The sequence below is a fragment of the Plectropomus leopardus genome, chromosome 11 (genome assembly GCF_008729295.1).
Source record: "Plectropomus leopardus isolate mb chromosome 11, YSFRI_Pleo_2.0, whole genome shotgun sequence".
NCBI lineage: Eukaryota > Metazoa > Chordata > Actinopteri > Perciformes > Serranidae > Plectropomus > Plectropomus leopardus.
In genome coordinates, this window is record NC_056473.1 from 9,647,989 (window position 1) to 9,669,193 (window position 21,205).

General features: G+C 40.5%; 1 protein-coding gene across 1 annotated transcript in view; it reads left to right on the plus strand.

Annotated features, from left to right (window-relative positions):
- LOC121949969 (contactin-1a-like) overlaps positions 1-21,205 on the plus strand; it is a 90,359-nt gene that overhangs the window by 60,775 nt on the left and 8,379 nt on the right. Inside the window, exons 8-18 of the mRNA XM_042495847.1 lie at positions 891-990; positions 1,812-1,993; positions 2,301-2,425; positions 4,188-4,305; positions 4,632-4,779; positions 6,627-6,754; positions 11,314-11,486; positions 12,374-12,497; positions 18,431-18,592; positions 18,890-19,039; positions 19,639-19,709. Coding sequence (XP_042351781.1) covers positions 891-990; positions 1,812-1,993; positions 2,301-2,425; positions 4,188-4,305; positions 4,632-4,779; positions 6,627-6,754; positions 11,314-11,486; positions 12,374-12,497; positions 18,431-18,592; positions 18,890-19,039; positions 19,639-19,709 — 1,481 coding nt within the window. The remainder of the gene's footprint in view (positions 1-890; positions 991-1,811; positions 1,994-2,300; positions 2,426-4,187; positions 4,306-4,631; positions 4,780-6,626; positions 6,755-11,313; positions 11,487-12,373; positions 12,498-18,430; positions 18,593-18,889; positions 19,040-19,638; positions 19,710-21,205) is intronic.

A 21,205-nucleotide genomic window follows, 5' to 3' on the forward strand; every position in this document is an offset into this window, starting at 1 on the left:
TCATCGACTGGTGGACTAATCATGCAGATCCCTACACCATCCTCGTTTCAGAACCCGGGAAAAGTCCTATACCGTAGGTTTTACCCTGATTGAAACTGAATGTTAACACATTCTCCATGGTTCCTTCATTTCCGGGTGTTTCATCAGTTGGAGTTATGTTATTACTTTGTCCTCACAACAAAAAATGAAGATCTATGCTGAAATAAAACAAGAGAAACACAAAGGATAATTTTGTTGTTGCTCTTGTCTCCTGCTTTTCTCTCTTTCTGCTGATCAGATAACAAATACTCCGGTCCTCATTCTCACCTGCTGAGGTAACTCAGTTGGTACAGAAAAAGCGGCTGAGGTGTTGAGAAATCAAAGGCACCACCAGATCCAAACAATGTAATGCAAAATCTGGACGGTGACACACCACAGAGGACATCAAGTTTACAAGTTTCATCAATAAATTACAGAATATAGTGACCGAGGCTGCAAGAGACAAACTGAGCTGAAATGAGCCACTGTTTTGGGATTCTACGAATCCAAAATCCTGCATGCAGGGAAGCAAATAATGTTCCATGTAAATGTCGGAAACCAAATGTGCATGTGTGCATGCAAATGTAGTCATTGTGTCGCTAACCTAAAAAGCCTTTCTTCTGCTTTTTGTGTGCGCTTCAGGAGGACATCTGAGTGAAAAACAACATTTACAAAGAACTATCTTTTGTTTGATTTGACCCACTTAGGTAATGACAGAGGAGGTTTTTAAAGAAAAACTAAAAAAAAAACCCACTAAGATGGTTAAAATGAACACTAACTCATTTTTGAAACCATAATTTCTTTCAGGCTGAGCAGCAAGAAATTGGTTTAGCACCTGAGTCATGATTTTGATCTGTTGTTATTCCTCTCAGGTCCCATCAGAAAATACCCAGCTGATCTCAAAGTCAAGTTCCCAGACACCACTGCTCTGGTGGGGCAGAATATCACCTTGGAGTGCTTCGCTTTGGGGAAGTAAGTGTGAGAGATCATTTGTTACCTCTGTTTGAAAAGTGCACTGCTTGGACTGAGAGCTTTCATAAAAATCTGTTATCAGCCAGTTATATCTTTTAAGTTTCAAGTGTGTCGCAACAGCTTTTAAGCAGAATTAGTATAAATATAGATGAAGTTTCAGAAGTTTTTGTGCTCAGTCAGTAATATAATACAGAGAAAATGTTAGTCTATGTTGCTATTCAGGCATGACATACATTAATTTAACCCTCTGAAACCTGAGCACATGGGTTTGGTTTCTTTTGAACAAGATGAAGAGAATGCAATGAGCAACTTAACAAAACATGGCCCAAAAATTAACCAGAAATTAGTTAAAAGGTACAAGAAAATTACCTGAAAAAAAGGCAGAAAAAGTAAAGTAAAAGAAAAAAAAACAAGAAAATGGCCCCCAAAATCCTGAAAAAAATCTGGTTAATTTCTTGTCACCTTTTACTAATTTCTTGAAACTAATAGCTTGTGAAAGGTGCCTAAACACAGCACAAAGAAAACTAGTGTTGATTTAGGTTACAAAGGGTTAAATGGTGCAGCAGTAAATATATTTCGACAATCAACAACTAAAGTACAACATTTAGGTAACAGGAATGGATCAATCTCTCTAAAGGCCATATTTCTTCTCCTTTAATACACAGTAAAATGTTGTTAACTGTAGCTCAGGCTGTCTTAGATTCACCTCCTTCTCTCTGAGCTTTATCATTTATAAGCGTGTTTCAGAATGATGAGTGCAGCGATGCATTTCAAGCTAGATCCTGCCTTGTGTATTATTTCTTTCTCTCTGTCTTTCCCAGTCCCGTCCCTGAGATTCGCTGGAAGAAATTAGACGGACAGCTGCCACCCAATCACGAGGTACGGATGGCAGGGGCTCATCTGCACCTGTACAACGTGCAGTTTGAAGACGGCGGCAACTATCAGTGTGAGGCGGTGAACTCGAGAGGAAAGGACTACCATGCTGCACGTGTGTCTGTCGAAGGTAAAAAGTGTGTTGCATGTCATGTGAGCTTTCTTCTCTTTTCAGACATTTTACAGAGAATCCACACAGTCGTCAAATGCAAGTTTCACAGAGTGTTTACCAGATGAATTAATGCTCTGCTAGACCTTGCTGTGCTGTGTTTATTCATCTGCCCTTTGTTCTGATCAGTACCTACTACATTCTCTCAAGTTTTTTCTTTTAGATCTAACTCCTACTGTAATACCTCAAGTATCATATCAAATACTATGATTCTGAGCAGCTTTGTAGTTTTCTTAGATTTACTCTAACTGTTTTTTCTCATTTGCAGCTTTTCCTGAGTGGGTGGAACACATAAGCAGCACAGAGAAAGACCTCAGTAGTGGTTACACCATGTCCTGCACAGCCAGTGGCAAACCTAAACCACTCATCCGCTGGCTGAAAAATGGAGAACTGGTAATATTCAAACTCATAAATCTTTTATATATCTAATATGCACTATACTTACATACTAAAGCAGCACTTTTATGTTTGCTCCCATTTGTTGTGAGTTAAAATAAAATTCTGGCACTTTTTCTGTGGACACAAAAGACTAAATTCTCTCAACTTTTGTTCACAGATTTGTTAAAATCAGTGTCAGTGAGCACTTTGATTCATCCACCTGACAAATGTGGCTTATGAAGAAGCTCCTCAAAAATATCCAGTTTCATCACATAACACAGTGCCACAAGTTACAAGCTTTTAGGGAACAAGGCACTGACATGCTGGCTGGCTCATTTCATTTCCATGAGCCGTCTCCAGTGTTGTTTATTTGAACTTAGCAGTACATCTAGCTGTCCTCACAACAGTGGACCACACACCAGCCCAGGACCTCCACATCCATTGTTTTCACCTGCTAGCTCATGTGAGAACAGCCGCATGGACAACTGATGTCACAATTAGTTTGTGGACGAGCTTCTGCACAAACTATCAGAAACATTCTCAGGGACGCTCATCTTAGCGGCTGGTCTCTTACGATCATGCAGATAAAGAAGCTGGATACAGAGGTCCTTGGCTGGCTCACTAGATAGGTTGGATGTACTGCCAAATTTTTTAGAAACGACATCGGAGATGGCTTCTGGCAGTGAAATGAACATTCGGTTCATGGGCAGTGTCGGAATTTATTGACCATTAGTGTGAACATTATTTCAGGGCTTCCCATGAAGCAAGTGAATATCAGGTCCAAGACTTCCACTGGTGTGCACTGTTCATTTTGTGAATGCTGACAAATTAAAAAAAAAACAAAAACCTAAATCATGGGTTGTGAGTTTGCATTTTGACCAATGTGTTCTGCTTCTTTTGCACTTCACACGGACTGTTTAGTTGCCGCTCAGACATGATTAGTCAATACTATTTGGACTACAAGGACTGCAACACCAGTATATTTCTATTTGGAGGTCGGAATATCTCGACTTCCGAGTTGTCTGAAACGCAGCATAATTCTAAGGCAACAGCTCTGGTGGACATTCCTGCAGTCAGCATGGCAGTGACACGCTTCAGTGAAACTTGGGACATCTATGGCATTGTGTTGTGTGATTAAATCTGACATTTTATTGTGACCAGCTCATGGTACACCTGTGAAGCAATCAAGCAGTTTAATCAGCATTTTGATATGCCACACCTGTCAGGTGGATGGATTATCTCGAAAAAAGGAGAAGTGCTCACTAACACAGATCTAAATAAAATTGTGAAAAAAGTGAGAGAACCACTATAAGTCTTTTGTGTCATGGAAAAAAGAGTGAAATCTTTCATATCAACTCGCTGAAAAATAGAAGCAAAAACAAGTGTTTGGTTATATATTTTTGTTAATCTATTTATCTATCTATATAGGTAGTACAGATATTGCCTCATACTTTTGAATGTAGCTATTGCTGTTATATATGCATGAGTGGGTGCCAGCATGGGTTGTGTAACACTCCATAGAAACAACCGTCACTAGGCCGGAAAAATCCCCCAGAGAGTAACAAGTAGTGACACCCAGCAGAGTGGGGGAGGTTGTTTGATACATGCAGCTGGATACATCATTATGCATTAATGAAATCCTTGCCCAGCCAAATTAACTAATTGTCATCTGTACCTCTGTGGTTGTCAAAAACCAACTGTTTGAAATGAATTCTTTTTGAACAGCGTGAAAATGTAGAATGATGAAATGTAACTTCCCACTCCATATTTTCCACAGACTGACAGGCAGGAGATGAAGTTCAGCAGCTTGACGTTTGACGACTCAGGGATGTACCAGTGCATAGCAGAGAATCACCACGGAGTCATATATGCCAATGCAGAGCTGCGTGTGTATGGTGAGTCACACTTTGGCTACAGTCACAGCACAAATGGCTGCATCAGAGATTTAAAGGTCACGTTTCAAGCTGACTAATTTGAGCTCATTAGGACTTATGGAGTGCAGTGTCAGATTTTATACAGAAAAGCAACTTCTGCTTGGCTGAAAAAAAACCCAGAAACTGAGATGTTTGCAAAAATGGACTTTGACCGTCCAAAGTAGCATGCACAGTATGTTAGAGCAGCACCCTACACATTTTTATGAATGTAAAAATGTGTCATTAATGTATGCATGCAGTCAAAGCATATTCTACTATGATGAATAATCCAAACTGTCTCTCCTCAGCCTGTGCTCCAACGTTTGAACACAATCCAGTGAAGAGAGTCATGGCAGCTAAAAATGGCCGGGTGGTGATCGAATGTCGACCTAAAGCTGCTCCAAAGCCCTCCTTCTTCTGGAGCAAAGACACCGAGCTGCTTCAGAACTCTACCAGGTGAGCAGATTGGCATTAAGATGCCCCTGTATCCTCTGATCTTCAAACATTGTATGGATATTTATTCATTCAGAGGCTGGTTTATCCAGTGTTTATCAAATATGGCTGCCTTAACTCGTTAAATGCATTGCGTCTTTTCAAAATACACCTTGTTTTCACAGATGTACAGTTTTGCTCATGAAATGCATACAGTCTTTTTCAAAATAAACTTACAGTGTAGATTAAACACTTCATTTTTAGGTTTACCTCAAAACAATATGTGGTCAGTTTTAGGCAACAGAGGTGTGTGGTTAGAAAAATACCCTCAAAATTTGGGTCAAAATAAGTTCAGTTGTTACAAATGCTACATCATGTCAAGTGACATACATCACAAGCATTGCATGCTACACATACTAACACAATTTGGATACATTTGGAAATACTCGCTCTGAGTGCTGAAATGCACTCTGACGCACACTGGACCGTTTATAAAATCAGAACGCTGTTGGAATGTACTGTGTTGTTATCAGAACGCCATCTCTCGGAGCAGCACAGAACCAAACGCAGTGAATGTGTGATTAACTTAACCATTCGTTTATTTGTGTAAAAATGAAACACATTTCTTCATACAAAAACACCCTTATTTTGGTGTAGAGCATCAGAGTAGATTTACAAATGCAGCCTATGTTCATATTAAAATAACTCCATTGACTTTTGGTTCCCAGCTGGAAGTCCACAGTTTGTTTAGCCACATCCACCTCCCCTTCCTGTACACCATATATGGACTTTATCGCTCTTTATACCACAGTAGTTGCCAGCGGCAATACAAACTGCTGCTGCATGGTGGGTTTCAAGCCAAGATCCACTGAAAAAGCAGCGATATATGAAAAGTTGGGTTGTTGCCCTGGAGTGTCAGAAACAGCTGCTGCCTGGTGCGTGTCATACAGCCACAAAGGCTGCCTCGTTGTCTGTGTTTGACTAGTGTGGAGTGAGAGCAGGCTGCTCTATGATGGCAGTTCTTTTGTACTGAAGTTTTTAATGCAAATATTCATCAACCTGTTTCTGTGACTGTGAGACACATCTGGGTCATATTGAGGACATGCATTTGAGTTTGTAACGTCTTACTGCTTTTAAGGGGATGTTGACTCTATCCCCTTTAGTAGCAAGACACATACGTTATAGTGATTTTGGGGATCTAAATAAGCTCTAGATCCCCTAAATTTACCATGTGCCAGACAAGTCTTGTTGTTTGTCAGTGATTGCTGAGTGCTGCTCCGCTGTCTGTCAGTCGTTGACATTAAGCTCATTCTCAAGCTCATCAGTGTGCACAGACTGGTGTAAACCCCTGTCTTGTGCTCCTCACTGACAAAACAAGCCTAATCTGTGAGCTCTAAGACCCCCAACCCTTTCCCCCCACCCTCCACACCCACCCTGCACCACACTGGGGACTCACATAGAGGAGGAGCAGCGGCCAAATTACTATGCAGCATATGCCTCATAATAATCTCTATGGTGGCTGTCTGCGTGAAAGAGGGTGTGGAATAGTGACGGGGCAGCTGGCAAGATGCTATTTGTCATGCATGAATATGAAATATGCAGAGAAAAATGAATCAAACACTGCCGCCTCGTTTGAGCGCAATTTAATGTTGCGGAATAGTTTTCAAGTTCACATACTTGTCCTTCTTGGAAAACCATACATCCCATTAGGGAACCAGCAAACATTCAGAGCGCTTTCATCATTTTTCATCATCCACATATCCATGGAATAACACACGCTGGACTCTTGACCTTCATATTGTGCTGAATATTTTATATCACATAGCTCTTTCTTGTCAGTGTGTGAAGAATTAATTCTGGTCTGTCCTCAGGGTGTTCATCTGGGAGGATGGGAGCCTGGAGATCCTCAACGTGACGCGAGCAGACGAAGGCAGATACACCTGCTTTGCCGAGAATGACCGGGGCAAGGCCAACAGCACGGGCTCTCTGTTGGTCACAGGCAAGTTCCAGCTCAATCGATAACTCTCTCTAGACCTCTTTTTTGAAACATTTCCAGGAGAGTCTGTGTTGCTTTGACTGATGTTAACCTTTGCTGGCAATCACTCCTGTCACTCCGGGTCCCAACCTAACAGTCCCGACCTCCAAATGTCTGCTGTTGAATTATGGCCCTGTGAGCAGAGTGACAGCATACAGGCTACTGCTGGATATTCAGTCATTCCCCAAGGACGGAGGCGAGGGGGGATTGCTTTAGATCAGATCTGATGAGACAAGGGCTTCATCCTAACACTGTTCAATAAAAAATGAGGGGTGGACTTGAGTTATAAAGTTGTTGAGATAGTTTGATTGAATAGAGAATAACAACAATGATATGGGGTCTTTTTGCTTGTGATTTCGTTCCTGTAGACATGCAATCTCAGCTGTCAAACATTGTTAGTCTCTTCCAGTTGATCTCCAGTGGCGCTTGATGTACAGCTCTTTTCTGCCCTCTTCTGGACATTTGCACACATTGAACATTTCCATCTTCTTAAAATTTTAGTTATCTATTTTCTTTTTAAACCATTTTTTTAACATAGATCAAATGCTCAGAACGTCACTTAAACATCTCAGCCAGGAAATTCTTCACAAATAGGAAAATAAATAAAAAATACATACACAGCAATAGGTTTATTGATACACTGTCATTTGTCATTTATTTTTTAATAAACTCTACTTCAATTTTCCCATTCAGAGGAAAAAATGTGAGTTACAGGTGATGTCTCCCGCTGAACCTCCTTCTCCATTCCCACGTCCCCTCCCTCCCAACTCAACATAAGTAGATTAAAGTAGCAAACAGTAAACACCGTCTTAAACAGACTGTTCATGCTGAGCAGGGGTGTAAATATAGACCGTGCAGGCAGTGCTGTTGCATTGGGGTCCATGAGTTGAACTCGAAACAGTGGACCCCAAAGCAATGTGTAGTAAAATTATATGCTTATTTCTTGTCATACATTTGTCCAATGCCAAGTCTTTTTATCATATGACAGAACAATAAGATATAGGTGGGGTCTGTGTGTGTCTCGTAGCTAATAACTAATGCGCCATTGGGCCCGTTATAATACCATGCACTGGGGCCCATATTAACTACCTTAGGCCACTGATGCAAAGACAAACAAAACAAGACAAATAGGGGAAAAAACTGTGCGAGATGCAAGTTTACAGAATGGTCAGACTGTGATTTTTTTCTATAGATATATTTTTTTGGCTTTTTCAATGCCTTTATTTGATAGGACAGATATGGCGTGAAAGGGGGAGAGAGAGAAGGGATGACATGCAGCAGAGGGCCAAAGCCAGACTTGAACCCATGGCCACCGCGGCGAAGACACAGCCTCTGTACATGGGGCGGCTGTGGTTCAGAGGTAGAGTGGGTCGTCCTCTAATCGGAAGCGGTTCAATCCCCAGCTCCTCTGGGCAACATGTCGAAGTATCCTTGGGCAAGATACTGAACCCCAAATTGCTCCCGATGCCGCGTCATCGGAGTGTGAGTGTGTGTGAATGATTACTGAGTAGCAGTGTGTGAATGTGTGTGTGAATGGGTGAATGTAACATGTAGTGTTAAAGCGCTTTGAGTGGTCAATAAGACTAGAAAAGCACAATACAAGTATAGTCCATTTACAATTTACCATCTACCAACTGAGCCACCGGGTGACCCCAGACTGTGATTTTTAAAAAAAAAAACCAAAATGTTTTCACGCTGTAATTTTTGTTGTTAAAGGGCACCAGGTTGCTATTGAAGGAGGAGATTTAGTTTAAGCAAATGATAGAATACCTACATATTTTTTAAAAGGGCACCATGTTGTCTAAAACTACTTCTGTGATTCTTCATACTGAATTTCTAACCTTTTCTCTTTTGAGTGGCATGAACTCTCTGACCCCGGCTCATGCTATTCAATTTTCACACCGTGCTGTATACTTTAGCCAAGGCCAGTTTATTTATGTAGCACAAAGCAATTCAATTCAAAGTGCTTCACAGGTGAGCAGATACGAGTGGTATAAGAATAAAACAGTTAAATAAAGGCAGGAAATTAAAAGATTAAACAGGAAGAGTGCATTAGATGAGCTGAAAGAGCAGACAGCAGAGTTTATTCACTCACCAAAGGCATCTGAAAGCAGCTGGATTTTAAGTCTAGATTTGAAGCTGGCTACAGTTGGAGAACCATTAATACAGTCAGGAAGATGTTTACGGAGCTGAGCAGCATTAAGTCGCAGCTCAAAGCTGCTCAACATGTTTAGTTCTGACAGAAGGTTGTAGCAACAGATTTTTTTAAATCCTTTATTTAGCCAGAAAGGTCTCATTGAGATACAAGACCTCTGGTTACTGAGTCATGGTTAATAAGGCAGCATACTTTGTTTCACATAAAAAACAATTCTGCACAGTAGAACATACACTATTAGTAAGAGCAAAAAAAATATATATAGTGAAAGAAGACAGGCATTCAGGCCATACCAGTGATATATATGGCACCTAAGCCAATGAGTATGTAAAGCAGCAACATATTTCCCTCTTTGAATACTTTAAAAGTATTTAATCCTTTGAAACCTGAGCAAATAGGGTTTTTTTCTTTCAAAAACATGGCAAGAAGGCAATGAGAAATTTAACAAGACATGGCCCAAAAATGAGCAAGAAATTAGTAAAAAGTTAAATGAAAATTTCCTGAAAATAGGAAAAAAAAGAAGAAGTAAAAACAAAAAAAGAAAATGACCCTGCCAAGTTGGTCATTGTCTTTTCCCCACATGTTTTTTTAAAGAAAACAAACCAATTTCAAACCAGGCTAACAACTGGTTAAACAGCTTGTGAAAGGCATCTGAACCCAGCACAAGAAAACTGATGACCCAGGTTTCAAAGGCTTAACGAAGGTAATGACATTTTGGAGCTCACTCCATGCCCAGAGTGCACAAAGAGGAAGCAGTTTTGCCTGCTCTGAACGCACCCGGGGAATATTTAAAGGAATCACACTGAGCATTTCAGTTGATGCTACGAAAAGATAAAAGGCTGAAGTTATAAGGGGGGAGTTAAATGCCTTTGCAGTAAATAGCAACATGTGTCATTTGTCTTCTCTGGTCCAGAGTCCATCGTAAAGATTCATAATAAATGTGATGATGAGTGTGTAAGCTTTTGTATCGAAACATAAGGCAGCCTGATATTAAGAGTCCAGTTTTTTTAAGTCAGGATGAGGCTGCATGCATGTAAATCACATAATCATAGCTAAATATAGATAGAAATAAGCACAAATTTCCTTCTGGTGTTAAATGGAAAGCTTTTTATTAAATTGAAAAAAGGCACTGTTTTGGTGTAAGCAATTCCAGTATATCATCACTATGCACATCAAAGTCATCAAGTGCATCAAGTCATGTTCCCAGATATATGTAGGAGGAGACTCTTTCTTTACATGTGCCTTCTAATGCCAAACAGTGGAATCAGTTGCCTTGGGGTGAGACCAAGAGAAAGGCATATGTTTGGTCTTTTCTTATTTCACTCTGGTAAACTGAGAGGTCTAGCAGGTGTGCACTGCTGAAACATATCTGAGAGGTATTTCCTGCCCCGTTTAGTGATTTTAACAAGCAGCAGTGCTCTCAAGTCAGTTATTTGACTTACCAGACGCCTGTGTGAGGGCTTAAGTATCAGAGTAATGTGGTCACTTCTTTTGGTTTTTATAAGAACTCTAGTGGCTGTATTTTGTACAACTGAAGTAGTTTGGTTGATCTTTTTAGGAAGGCCTGTGAAAAGACTATTGCAGAAATAGACCTTGCTGGAAATAAAAAACATGAATAAGCTTTTCAAAATCATGTTATGACACTAAGTCTGCGTTATGGTTCTGAGATGATAAAAAGCAGATTTAGTTACTGCTTTCACGGTTTTTTTTTAAACTGAGATTGTAGTCTATCAAGACACCGTGCAATGTTTTCAACACTGGCCTTCGCTTCAAGTCCTTTCCTGTTGAGATGAGTTGCAATCCTAAGTATTTCCTCATTTTTCCCAAATCATATTATTTCATTTTTGATATTATTCCATTTCACTGTAGATCTGTCTACTCTTTGACTGCTCAATATTCCCCTTTTCATTTAAGGCGAGACACCCCGAGTGAAAACATAGTTCTTTTGTGCGCTGGTCAAATCTGAGATCTTGGGCTATTTTACCAAAAAGTCCCCAAAACACATTTAAGTTTATTTTGGTTCAGAATTCTATCCTGGAAATTAATGCAAAAAGCACATATTTAATTAGATAATGCCCTACTTGCATATTTATATTGCATACTTTTTACCATTGTGTCTTAGTTTTTTGTGTAAATATTTTTAAAAAACATAACTTTAAAGGCAGATTTCTCAAAATTCCCCCACTTAAGAAGCGCTTACGTACACCAGTCTTTACAGTTTTATTCCTATCTAAATTATGTAGGTGTTTTCTAATTTATGGAGTGATGCCTCATCTATTAAATCAAATTTCAAATAAACTTAATGCAGCTGGACTGATCTCTTCCTCATCATCACTGACTCCCTCGCTCTTTTGTGTTTCCCCCCCAGAGTCCACAAAGATCACCTTGGCACCGTCCAATGCTGATGTTAAAGTGGGAGAGAACAGCGGGATGCAGTGCGCCGCGTCACATGACCCCTCTCTGGACATCACCTTTATCTGGTCCCTGGACGGCCGTGTCATTGACCTACACAAGGAGAGTCAACATTATGAACGCACCCTGGTGAGACATCATGTTGTTCAATTAAGTATTTTAAAGACAAATTAACATAAATTATCAAAGTTTAGCTCAATAGCTCCAACTTTTCCCCAAATCCTTAGCTCCAGCCTGAAGTTCATCCACGTCAAAGGTCAAGCTCATGTCTGCAGTATTTTTATTGGAGCACCTGAAATGGAAAAGTACAGCCTGCTTTAAATGAATATGACTCTAAAAGCCGTTTCACATTCCTTCCCTGTGTGGAATAGTGCATTATATATCAGTTTAATAGCAATTGCCGCTAACATCCATTATTGTTGACATGACCTACTCTCTCCCTCTCAAGTGCAGCCCTAACCGTAAGTTAGCGGTTAGCATTTCTCCTTTGTCACTCTGCCCACTAGGCAAACACTATTATGATTGTGATTGATGATACCCCATTTTTGTACACAAGAAGGATTTTCCCCTCGTAAAAAGGGGGTCCAGTTCCACTTAATACTGTTTGTGTGGTATTAGGATAAGCCAGTTTGACTCTCAGACAGGAAGTTCAATGCAGTCATATATTTTTAAAGTAGATTTTTGCGATGGATTCACTGTTCTACAGTGAGCGTGCTGAGTATAGCAAACACTGTGTGCAGCTTGACATTTCTTCACAGGAAAATAAACGAAGCCCTTTAGCTGAAGCCCATGTCCAGTTCACCTAAACTGATGCTCAGGTTGGATATCTCTCTCCGCAGGGTTATTTTAGTGATTGAAATAATATCTCCTTTTCCATATTCCGTGATAGGTTTAGTGAAAAAATATCTAACATGATGATTTTGCTTTGAAACACACACAGTGGGAAAGCTTTACCTCACAATGTTTGATGTTTTGCTCACTCCTCAATTAACTGTCTGTTGTGTTGTTTTGTGCAGAACGGAAGCTCAAACGGCGAGCTGCTTATTAAGAACGTCCAGCTGAAGCATGCGGGGCGCTACACCTGCACTGCGCAGACCCCCATTGACAATGTTACCGCCTCTGCCCACCTGGTTGTCAGAGGTGAGTCACAAATAGTGCAATTACACAAATGCATGCAGCCATGAATATAAAATGCCTTCAAGGTCCAGTGTATAGGATTTAGGGGCATTTATTGGCAGGAATCGAACTATAATATAATAAACATGTTTTCTTTAGTGTATAATCACCTGAAAATGTGGCGCCTGCTGACTCAGTGGATATAGTGGGCGTCCCATGTTTAGAAGCTGTGTCCTGGCCGCAGCGGCCGCGGGTTTGATTCCAGCCTCAGCCCTTTGCTGCGTGTCATCCCCTCTCTCTCCCCCTTTCACACTCATGCTGTCCTATCAATTGAAGGCAAGAACGCTCTAAAAACTATCTTTAAAAAAAAAAAATCACCCAAAAATAAGAATCAGTGTTTTCATTACCTTAGAATGAGCTGTTGGGACAAAGCAAAGTTAACAGCGCCCTCCCCCCTGATGAGGGTGTCGGAAAGTGTGACAAAAGGTTAGCGCTAATTAACTTCCAGTAAAAACAAAACAAAATTGAACACTGAAGGATTTCTCACAGGAAGATCACACTTTGGACACAGGAGAAGTTTCAACTGGTTGCAATCTGTAATCCTCAAAGTTAGATGCTACCAAATCCCCCCAAATTTACACACTGCTCCTCTAAAGGTTAAGATTTAGGAGAGCTTTGTGGAGTCTAGCAGTGAGGATTGCAGGCTGCAACCAGCTGAAACTTCTTGGCACTTGAATTTCTTCAATGTTCTGTATTCAGGAGGTTTTTAGCGGGAGCCAAATTATCCACAGAGGTCTGTTTCTGTCTGAAACAAATGGCCCTGTGGATTTAAACCTTTAGAAACACAGTATAAAGCACTTTTACATTACAAATCAGTGTTTTCCCACTCCTGCTTATTGCAGTTGGGCTTCTACAGTGGCCGACGCAAAAACGTGAATATGTGATTGGCTCCATCTAGAGCCAGTGTTTGGTTTGTATGTTCTGAGCTACTGTAGAAACATGGTGCTGCAACATGGCTATTTCCATTTCTGACAGTATATTCCTCTTAATCCTACACAGTGGACTTTTAAGGGCTCCTCTTACTAGCTTTGAGATCCACACTGCTATCCAGACAGTATTTTCTCATTTACATGAGATATTTCTGTATTCTGTGGGGGTTTTTTTCTGTGTTCTTTTCACTGCTTTCAAGTGGATTTTTTGGATACTGTCAATCAAATCTGATCAATCTACACCCACACAGTCCTGATGATTAGCTGATTTTTCTGAGTGTCAAACTCTTTATAAATAATACCTAACCAAGTATAATGATGTTTTTCAAACTTGGTTGCTAATTTATGAATATTTAATGTTGTAGAGATTCTAAGATTTGCAGCCAAGTTTACAGGGGGTTTAATTCCACAGAGCTTATTAAACTGAACACAGGACAAGAGGAATCCGCACTTCATCAGACACATATTCCTAAACTACTCATTAAAATTTTTCCTCCACTCTAATTGTCAAATCCTATGTGTGTGAAAAAAGAGAGAGGAGACAGAGAGATTACACAAGCACTGTATCCAGCGCACGTTCAAACAGAAGTAAATCTCTCCATCAGACCGTAGCCGATTTTGTCGAACACAAGACTCCACACGAAGAAAAGCAAGAAAGAAAGTGTTGGAAAAAGCTATGGAATGAGCATTTCGTGTCTTCACAGAGGCGACACACACACACGCACACACAGGGAACACTCGCTCTCTACCACATACCACCCAAATAAAACTCTGGCTGTCTCCCCAAGATAATGAAATTTGATACCAATAACTTGCAATTACTGCCTGTGTCAGCCAACCAATATAGCCTTTCTATAGGTGCAAAAAGTAGTGAATAAGTCAAGCATATCTGCTGCTAGTGCCTTAACTCAAGATTAGATTGTTTGGCTACAATATACTGTATGTTGGCACATTGCAAATCATATTTATCCAAAAACTTAATCTCCAGGCGGGAGAGTTACACAGAAAATAAATAAAGTTTTTGCAGTAAAGTTGTAATGGGTCCTAAAATTTCAGTGTGTATGATTAGGGGGGATATATTAGCAGAAACGAAATATAATATAATGTTTTCTTTAATATGAAATCACCTGAAATAAGAATAGTAGCTGTTTTTATCTACACAGGGAGCAGGTCCTTATCCACGGTGATCGCCCAGTTACACTGCCATGTTTCTACAGAAGCCCATAATGGACAAACCAAACACTGACTTCAGACAGGACCATTCATGTTACCGCATCATCCAATGTAGTTGGAAGCCCCTCAGTGACAAGCAGCCTCAGAAAAATACTGTTGTTTTTTTTTTTTTTAACTTGAAACTGCTTTATTCAGTGTTTTCATTGGTTTAGATCACCAGGTTCGTTTGTCTTGGAGAGGAGGAGACCTCTGAGGATAATTCGGCTCTCTGTAAAAAAACTTTTGAACAATGAACACTGAAGGAATTCCAACCAGAGAAAAGTTTCAGTTGGTTGCAATATGTAATCCTTACCACAAGATGACAGTAAATCTCACATACTGTTCCTTCAATACTTAGCTGTTACTATGGTTGTACTATTAGAAACAGTAGATTTCAATAAATTGATAGGAGCAATCAGTGCTTTACGAAGTGTTTTGAATAGTATCAGCTTACATTTGTCTTCATTATAACTGAATAAAGTCACATTTTTTATGGAGCCGTGGGGGGCGCTGTCATTACAGCAACTTGTATATTTATGGTTATGTGATGCTGTGTGATGAGCATTTGATGACTAAAGCATGTAGAACATCATATTTATATCTCTCACCACAATATTTTGATAAGGAGAGCTGCTGATTTCAGTGCTTGTTCTTCCGCCCACCTACAGATATCAACACGCACAACATAAACACTGCCACTCTTCCACATTTCTCTGTCTGTCATTTACTGTATTTCGTCTTCAGGATGAATCATCAGGCTTTGTTTTCACCCTCCACTTCCCGATGAGTGAGAGCTTGCCTTACAGCCCTCCCCTCGGGTCTTGAAACAGGCCCAGTGTTGGCGGACAAAGGGTCTCTTCAGATAGGAACCCAAGAACTGTAGCAGTGATCTGGTTGCCAGTGATCCCTGTTGTGCCCTGGGTGTGCTGCCACCGCTGCTGCTTTCTTAGCAGGTGTTGACAGATGGCCAGGTGAACGCACAGCAGCTGACTGTAACGTTTCCCAGAGTGGAACCAAAACACAGGCTCTGGGCCGCTCCTAATGGAGTGCCAAATGCCAGCAGTCCGGGGCGCAGCGAGGAGAGATGAAAGACAGCCATTTATCACGGCAGATGAGGAAGCAGATCTGCTTCAGGAGATTGTCCCGAGCTAAAAACACAGCTCTGCACCTGTAGCTTGTTATTAGTAGGGATTTGAGATAGGGAGACGAGCTGTTTTCATATGATGGGTGTGTGTGTTTTTGTAGCGTAATATTACAGTCTCTCCTGGAATGGTGTTGAAATGCAGCTGTGTTAATGTAATTGTCTGTGAATTCCAAAAAACTATTCATAAACTTTAATAAGGGATACAGTACATCAGCAAGTAGAAAAAAACACATTTTTTCCTGATATCAGACTGAATTTCACTGAATTGCAAATAACTACTAATTTAATTGATGATTAACTTGTGATTGTCTTCTCAATTAATTGATTAGTTGTTTGGTCTATAGAATGCCAGAAAATGGTGAAAAATGTTGATCAGTGTTCCTACAAACCCAAGATGATGTCTTGAAATGTCTTGTTTTGTCCACAACCTAAAGATATTCAACTTACTGTCATAGAGGAGGGACGAGACCAGAAAAGGTTCGCATTTACGAAGCTGGAAGCTTCAGAGAATTTAAACTTTTTTTCATCAAATAATGCTCAAACCGAATAACCAATTCTCAAACTAGTTGGTTATTTATTTAATTGTTGGCAAGTAATCAATTAATCAGTAATCATTAATGCAGCTCTAATTGTCAACTCGTTACATTCCTTTCCCATCTTTAGTCTGCTCCTACATCCACTCTAAATGTTTTCAATGTGAGAGGATTCAGTTTCCCAACCAATTACTGTCCACCTGAATCTAAAATCATTTAAAATACACACTAATGTGTAGCCATGTCAATATGTTGTTCCTATTTTGCTTGGGTTTTTACAAAGCAAAGTTAAAAACAAAAACAAAAACGATGCAGAGTAGACTTATCACGGGCATATCACGGTTTTATGTTATACTAGAGTTTTTTGAAATCCCAAAGGTATCTTTTGCAATACCATCATAAATACAGGTGCTCCTGTTTCTATTAAACTCATTGCATGTAGTGCACAGCATGCACCACCAGAGCTCAGTCTCTGGTCTCTACTGGTGGAACAGGAAGCTGAGCTGAAAGACACTGCGACATCCAGTGGTAGAGGGATTGTAAACAGCCAGCAACGTTAGCTTTGCACATTTATACTATCATACTGTATACCACAGTGAAATTCCAGGAAGGTATGAAATATTACATACTGCCCAGGCCTAATGCCAGGGGATATTGAGAAGACATCGATTTAAAACCGATAGCAGTGATAGATAGCAGTATCCATCTTGTCTATAGTTATATAAATATTATTTGTCATTGGTTACAGCACACCACTGAACAGCGTTTGACAATAGCACTATTCGTCCTGCAGCACTCATAAGTTCTTTTTTTTTAAGTGGCGCAGCCACTTTTTCATTTCTACAATGCCAGACAAATCAGCCAACTTGAACCATGGCGGCAACCTCCGTGGCTGAAAAATGAAGCCAACACAGAAGTGCCAAAAACTGCAGTTCATCTTCATGAGGCTGGCTCCAAAACAGAGTCAATCCCCATAGACACACACGTTAAAATGCCCAGCTTTACAGCAGAAACAAACAGCTTGGTACAAAATGGTTTTGGTCTCTATAGCTAATTTCAACTTTACAGGGGATGGATATTTTTTTCAACTCATTTACATTTTATTAAGGCCCCAAATTATGCATATTTATCCAGCCCTCGCTGCTCCACAGCTCCAACCTCTCGTCCAAAAATGGTCAATTCTGGTTCCAAAACAGCAGTCCAAGAACTAATGGGCTACGACCATTATTTTTATACAGCTCATGACCTGAACTAGGGCTAGACCAGCTGACGCAGCTGATATTTATTAGTTCAAACACATCGAACAAAGCAACAATATGACACAGGCAGATATTTAAATATCTGTACAGTATGTCACCCTTTACATTGAATTGTACATTGATTTTTCACTACTCTGCCCTCTCTCCTGACTCATGGAGGAAAGGGGAAGATTAAGGGCTGTCCAGCCTTGGCTGTTTAATCGCCTTACTTGTCTCAGCTCATATTCATGACTTGGAAAAAGTAAATCCTGGCTGATTTCTGAGGCTGTGGGTTGGGAGGCTAACCTTGACACAGTCTGGGTTTTCTATTAGGCCATTTTTATGTTCCAGAGGAAGAATCGAGGGGAGCAGGAGAACCAAGAGAAACACTGGATTCAAAAGCTTTTGCTTAAGCTTTAGTTCATATATGTCAATGGGCTTTAAGCTCTAATGCCTTAATCCATCAGTCCTTGCTGATGTCTTTCAAAGACAACACTAAAAAGAGAAAAATCTCAAGGCTTTGATGTGCTGTGCTTTATATGCATCAAACAGTGGTCTTTCTGAAGACTGCTGTTGAAGTATAAATTTGTTAAATGGCTCAGGACTCTTTCCCCATGAGCATGAATAAAGATAAAGCTCTTTCAATAACACTGTACCCTCTTTCTGTCTGTCTATTTGTGAAGCAAGTAGGACGTTCACTTTTGGGCTCTTGTGGGGATTTATACTTGTGAAAGCCAAGGGACAGTGTCACTAATCTCAACACAGCTGCACAGCCACACTTGTATTCATCATCCATCAAATAACACTTTTAACTTGTCTCCTACTCTCCCCTTCACCTCAGGTCCCCCCGGTCCCCCAGGTGGGGTGAGAGTGGTGAACAAAACTGACAAGAGTATAACGTTGCAGTGGAGCCGTGGAGCTGACAACCACAACCCCATCTCCAAATATACCATCCAGTACAGGGACTCCTTCTCTAAGGATGTTTGGAAGAATGCCACTACATGTGAGAACTCCAGCACACTCAAATAAACACTGCTGCTTTGAGCTTGCTCTGGCGTTATAATAATTTGGGTCATAGCACATAGTGATAGTAGGCCTACATGGTGGTCTCTTAAAGATGGCTAAAATATAATTAAGTCATGCCTCAAGGACTTAAATATAGAACTCTACTGTTATTTTAAGGATATTTTTTGTTAAATTATGGGACAGCAAAACCTGTGCTATATAAAGTTTTAACATATGGTGCTATAGCCCTGATATTTTGGCAATGTAAAATGAAATCTGTGTTTTTTTTCTGCAGCTCCTGCAAATGTGGAGGGGAACACAGAGGTGGCCACAGTGGTGGATTTGTTCCCCTGGGTGGAATATGAATTCAGGGTGATTGCGACCAGCACTCTTGGGACAGGCGAGCCAAGCAGCCCGTCACCTAAAGACAAAACCTTGGACGCAGGTAAGTCAATGTCCCAACTTTGGTCTAACATTTGCTACATAAGACTTATGATATAAAGACTAACTTAAAAGGTCATGTGGAAATTTGGTCCCAGAGTCCAGTTTTCCATTGTGACATTTATTCTTCATCATTCTATTATAGTACTGTTTACTTGTGCTAAGTATCGCTGTAGAAGTGAGTCAGCACAAATCCCATCAGTGCGTATTTCCTACAGCAGAAGCACGCTGCCAGACTCACCACACAAACCTCTACAAATGAGCACTTTGCTGAAACTGTACACTGAAATTCAATTATAAAATGGAAATCACAGGCTTACTGTAACCTCTCTTTAAAAAAATAAGCATAATTTGAGAGCGAGCTTCGAGAGTTGAAGCAAAACAAGGGAACTTTTGCCTGTCTGTCTCCATCCATGGCAGAGTTCCCACATTGACATTAAGGTGTTGCATTTGGCACAGGTCGAGACATTGATATTGTGTTTGCAGAGGAAGGATGTTTCAGTACTGCTGCCAGGGGAAGGTTACAGCCTGTGTGGGTTGGCGTTGTTTGTGTGGATTCTTAGCATGTGGGCTCATAGTTTCGCTGTTGCTGTCTTGTTGTAGTTCCTGTGGTGGCGCCCTCGGACGTCGGCGGCGGTGGAGGGACAAGCAGAGAGCTGACCATCACATGGACGGTAGGTCTGGACTTTCCACTGGACACAAGGGTCAAAAGGGTCATAAGCTTTTGTTAAGCCAACTTGAACCAAAAGCTCACAGAAAGAGACGTGCATCTGTTATATCACCTTAAAAGGATAGATTGGTCTTTTGAAGTGGGTTTGTGAATCTGTAGTCAGTGTATTACCTACAGCAGGTGTCAGTCAGCACGCCCCCACTTTGGAAAAGCAGGCAGGAGTACAGACAAGGAAGCCAAGCAATGTACAGCGCAGGATGGATGTCTGTAACTGCTTGTCCTATAAAGAATGTTTTTATTATTTTTTGTACCCTGCTGTCAGACAGCAACTACTAGTGGGGGACTGTAGCAGTTATATAGTTGTCTTTAAAGCCAGAGTCCACTGAGGAAAATAGTCATTCGGACCGGACCGGACTGGACCGGACAAAACAGGACAGGACAGGACAGGACAGGACAGGACAGGACGGAACGGCTAACATATTTAGGCAGATTATAGGTTTTTAAGGTGGCTGGAATACAATTTGTTGCAGCAGTACATTGTGTAGCTTCCATGTCAGCACTCCTGCTGCTTTGCCAAACTGGAGGTGTGCTGACCACCATCTGCTGTATGTTTTACACTGACTTTGGATAAGTAAAGTTCAAAAGTTCAGAACTATTGCCTCAAGCTCATTTTAAGTGAGGGAGAATATTTTCCATTTCTCATCATGGTAACATTTATTTAGAGCACTTTTCAAAAACAAAGTTATAAAATGCTCCCCAGAAAAAAAACAATAACGTGCTAGATCGATATAATAAAAGATGAAATCATCTGACTGTAAAAAAAAAAATAACAGGAAAAATACACATCTATTCCAGTGAGTTACTGGTTTGCAGTTGCACATAAAATGAATAAAATGGATAGTCGCACTCCACCCTCTTTAGTGCATCTATGAAGATTGACAATTTGGCAAAATAGACTTTTTTTTAATAAAAAAAATTGATAAGACAAATAAAAAGAGTTCAATGAGTCAAAAGAAGCCAATGATAAGTTTTCAGATGCTTTGGAAGAAAATGTTGTGGTTCATCAACAGGTCAGACATATGAGAGAGACAGAACTGTCAAACTTTAGGCAACATAGAGGAACTTAAGAATAACCGTTGGATATTTTCCTAGTTTGTACCAGACAAAACAATCACTATCATCAAAAATCAATGACTGAACTGAATCATTACCCATTTCCCCAATGCAGCTGTGGATAAATTAGCACATAGCGGTAAATTGCCTTTTGCTCGGCTGAGGCATGGCCTTTCAATTCCAGAGCAGCTGGAGGATTAGACGATGTGTTTAAAGGTAAGCGATGCCCTAATGCAGGCATGTCTTACTGGACATATGGTGTGAGGATAGAGCCAGAGTGCCAACAGAGGAAATGAGGCGTGAGGACAGATCGAAGCCACAGAGTGTCACAACTCTGTGCATATCACTCACAGAGTGCTGTCATGTTAATGAACGGTGTGTAAACAT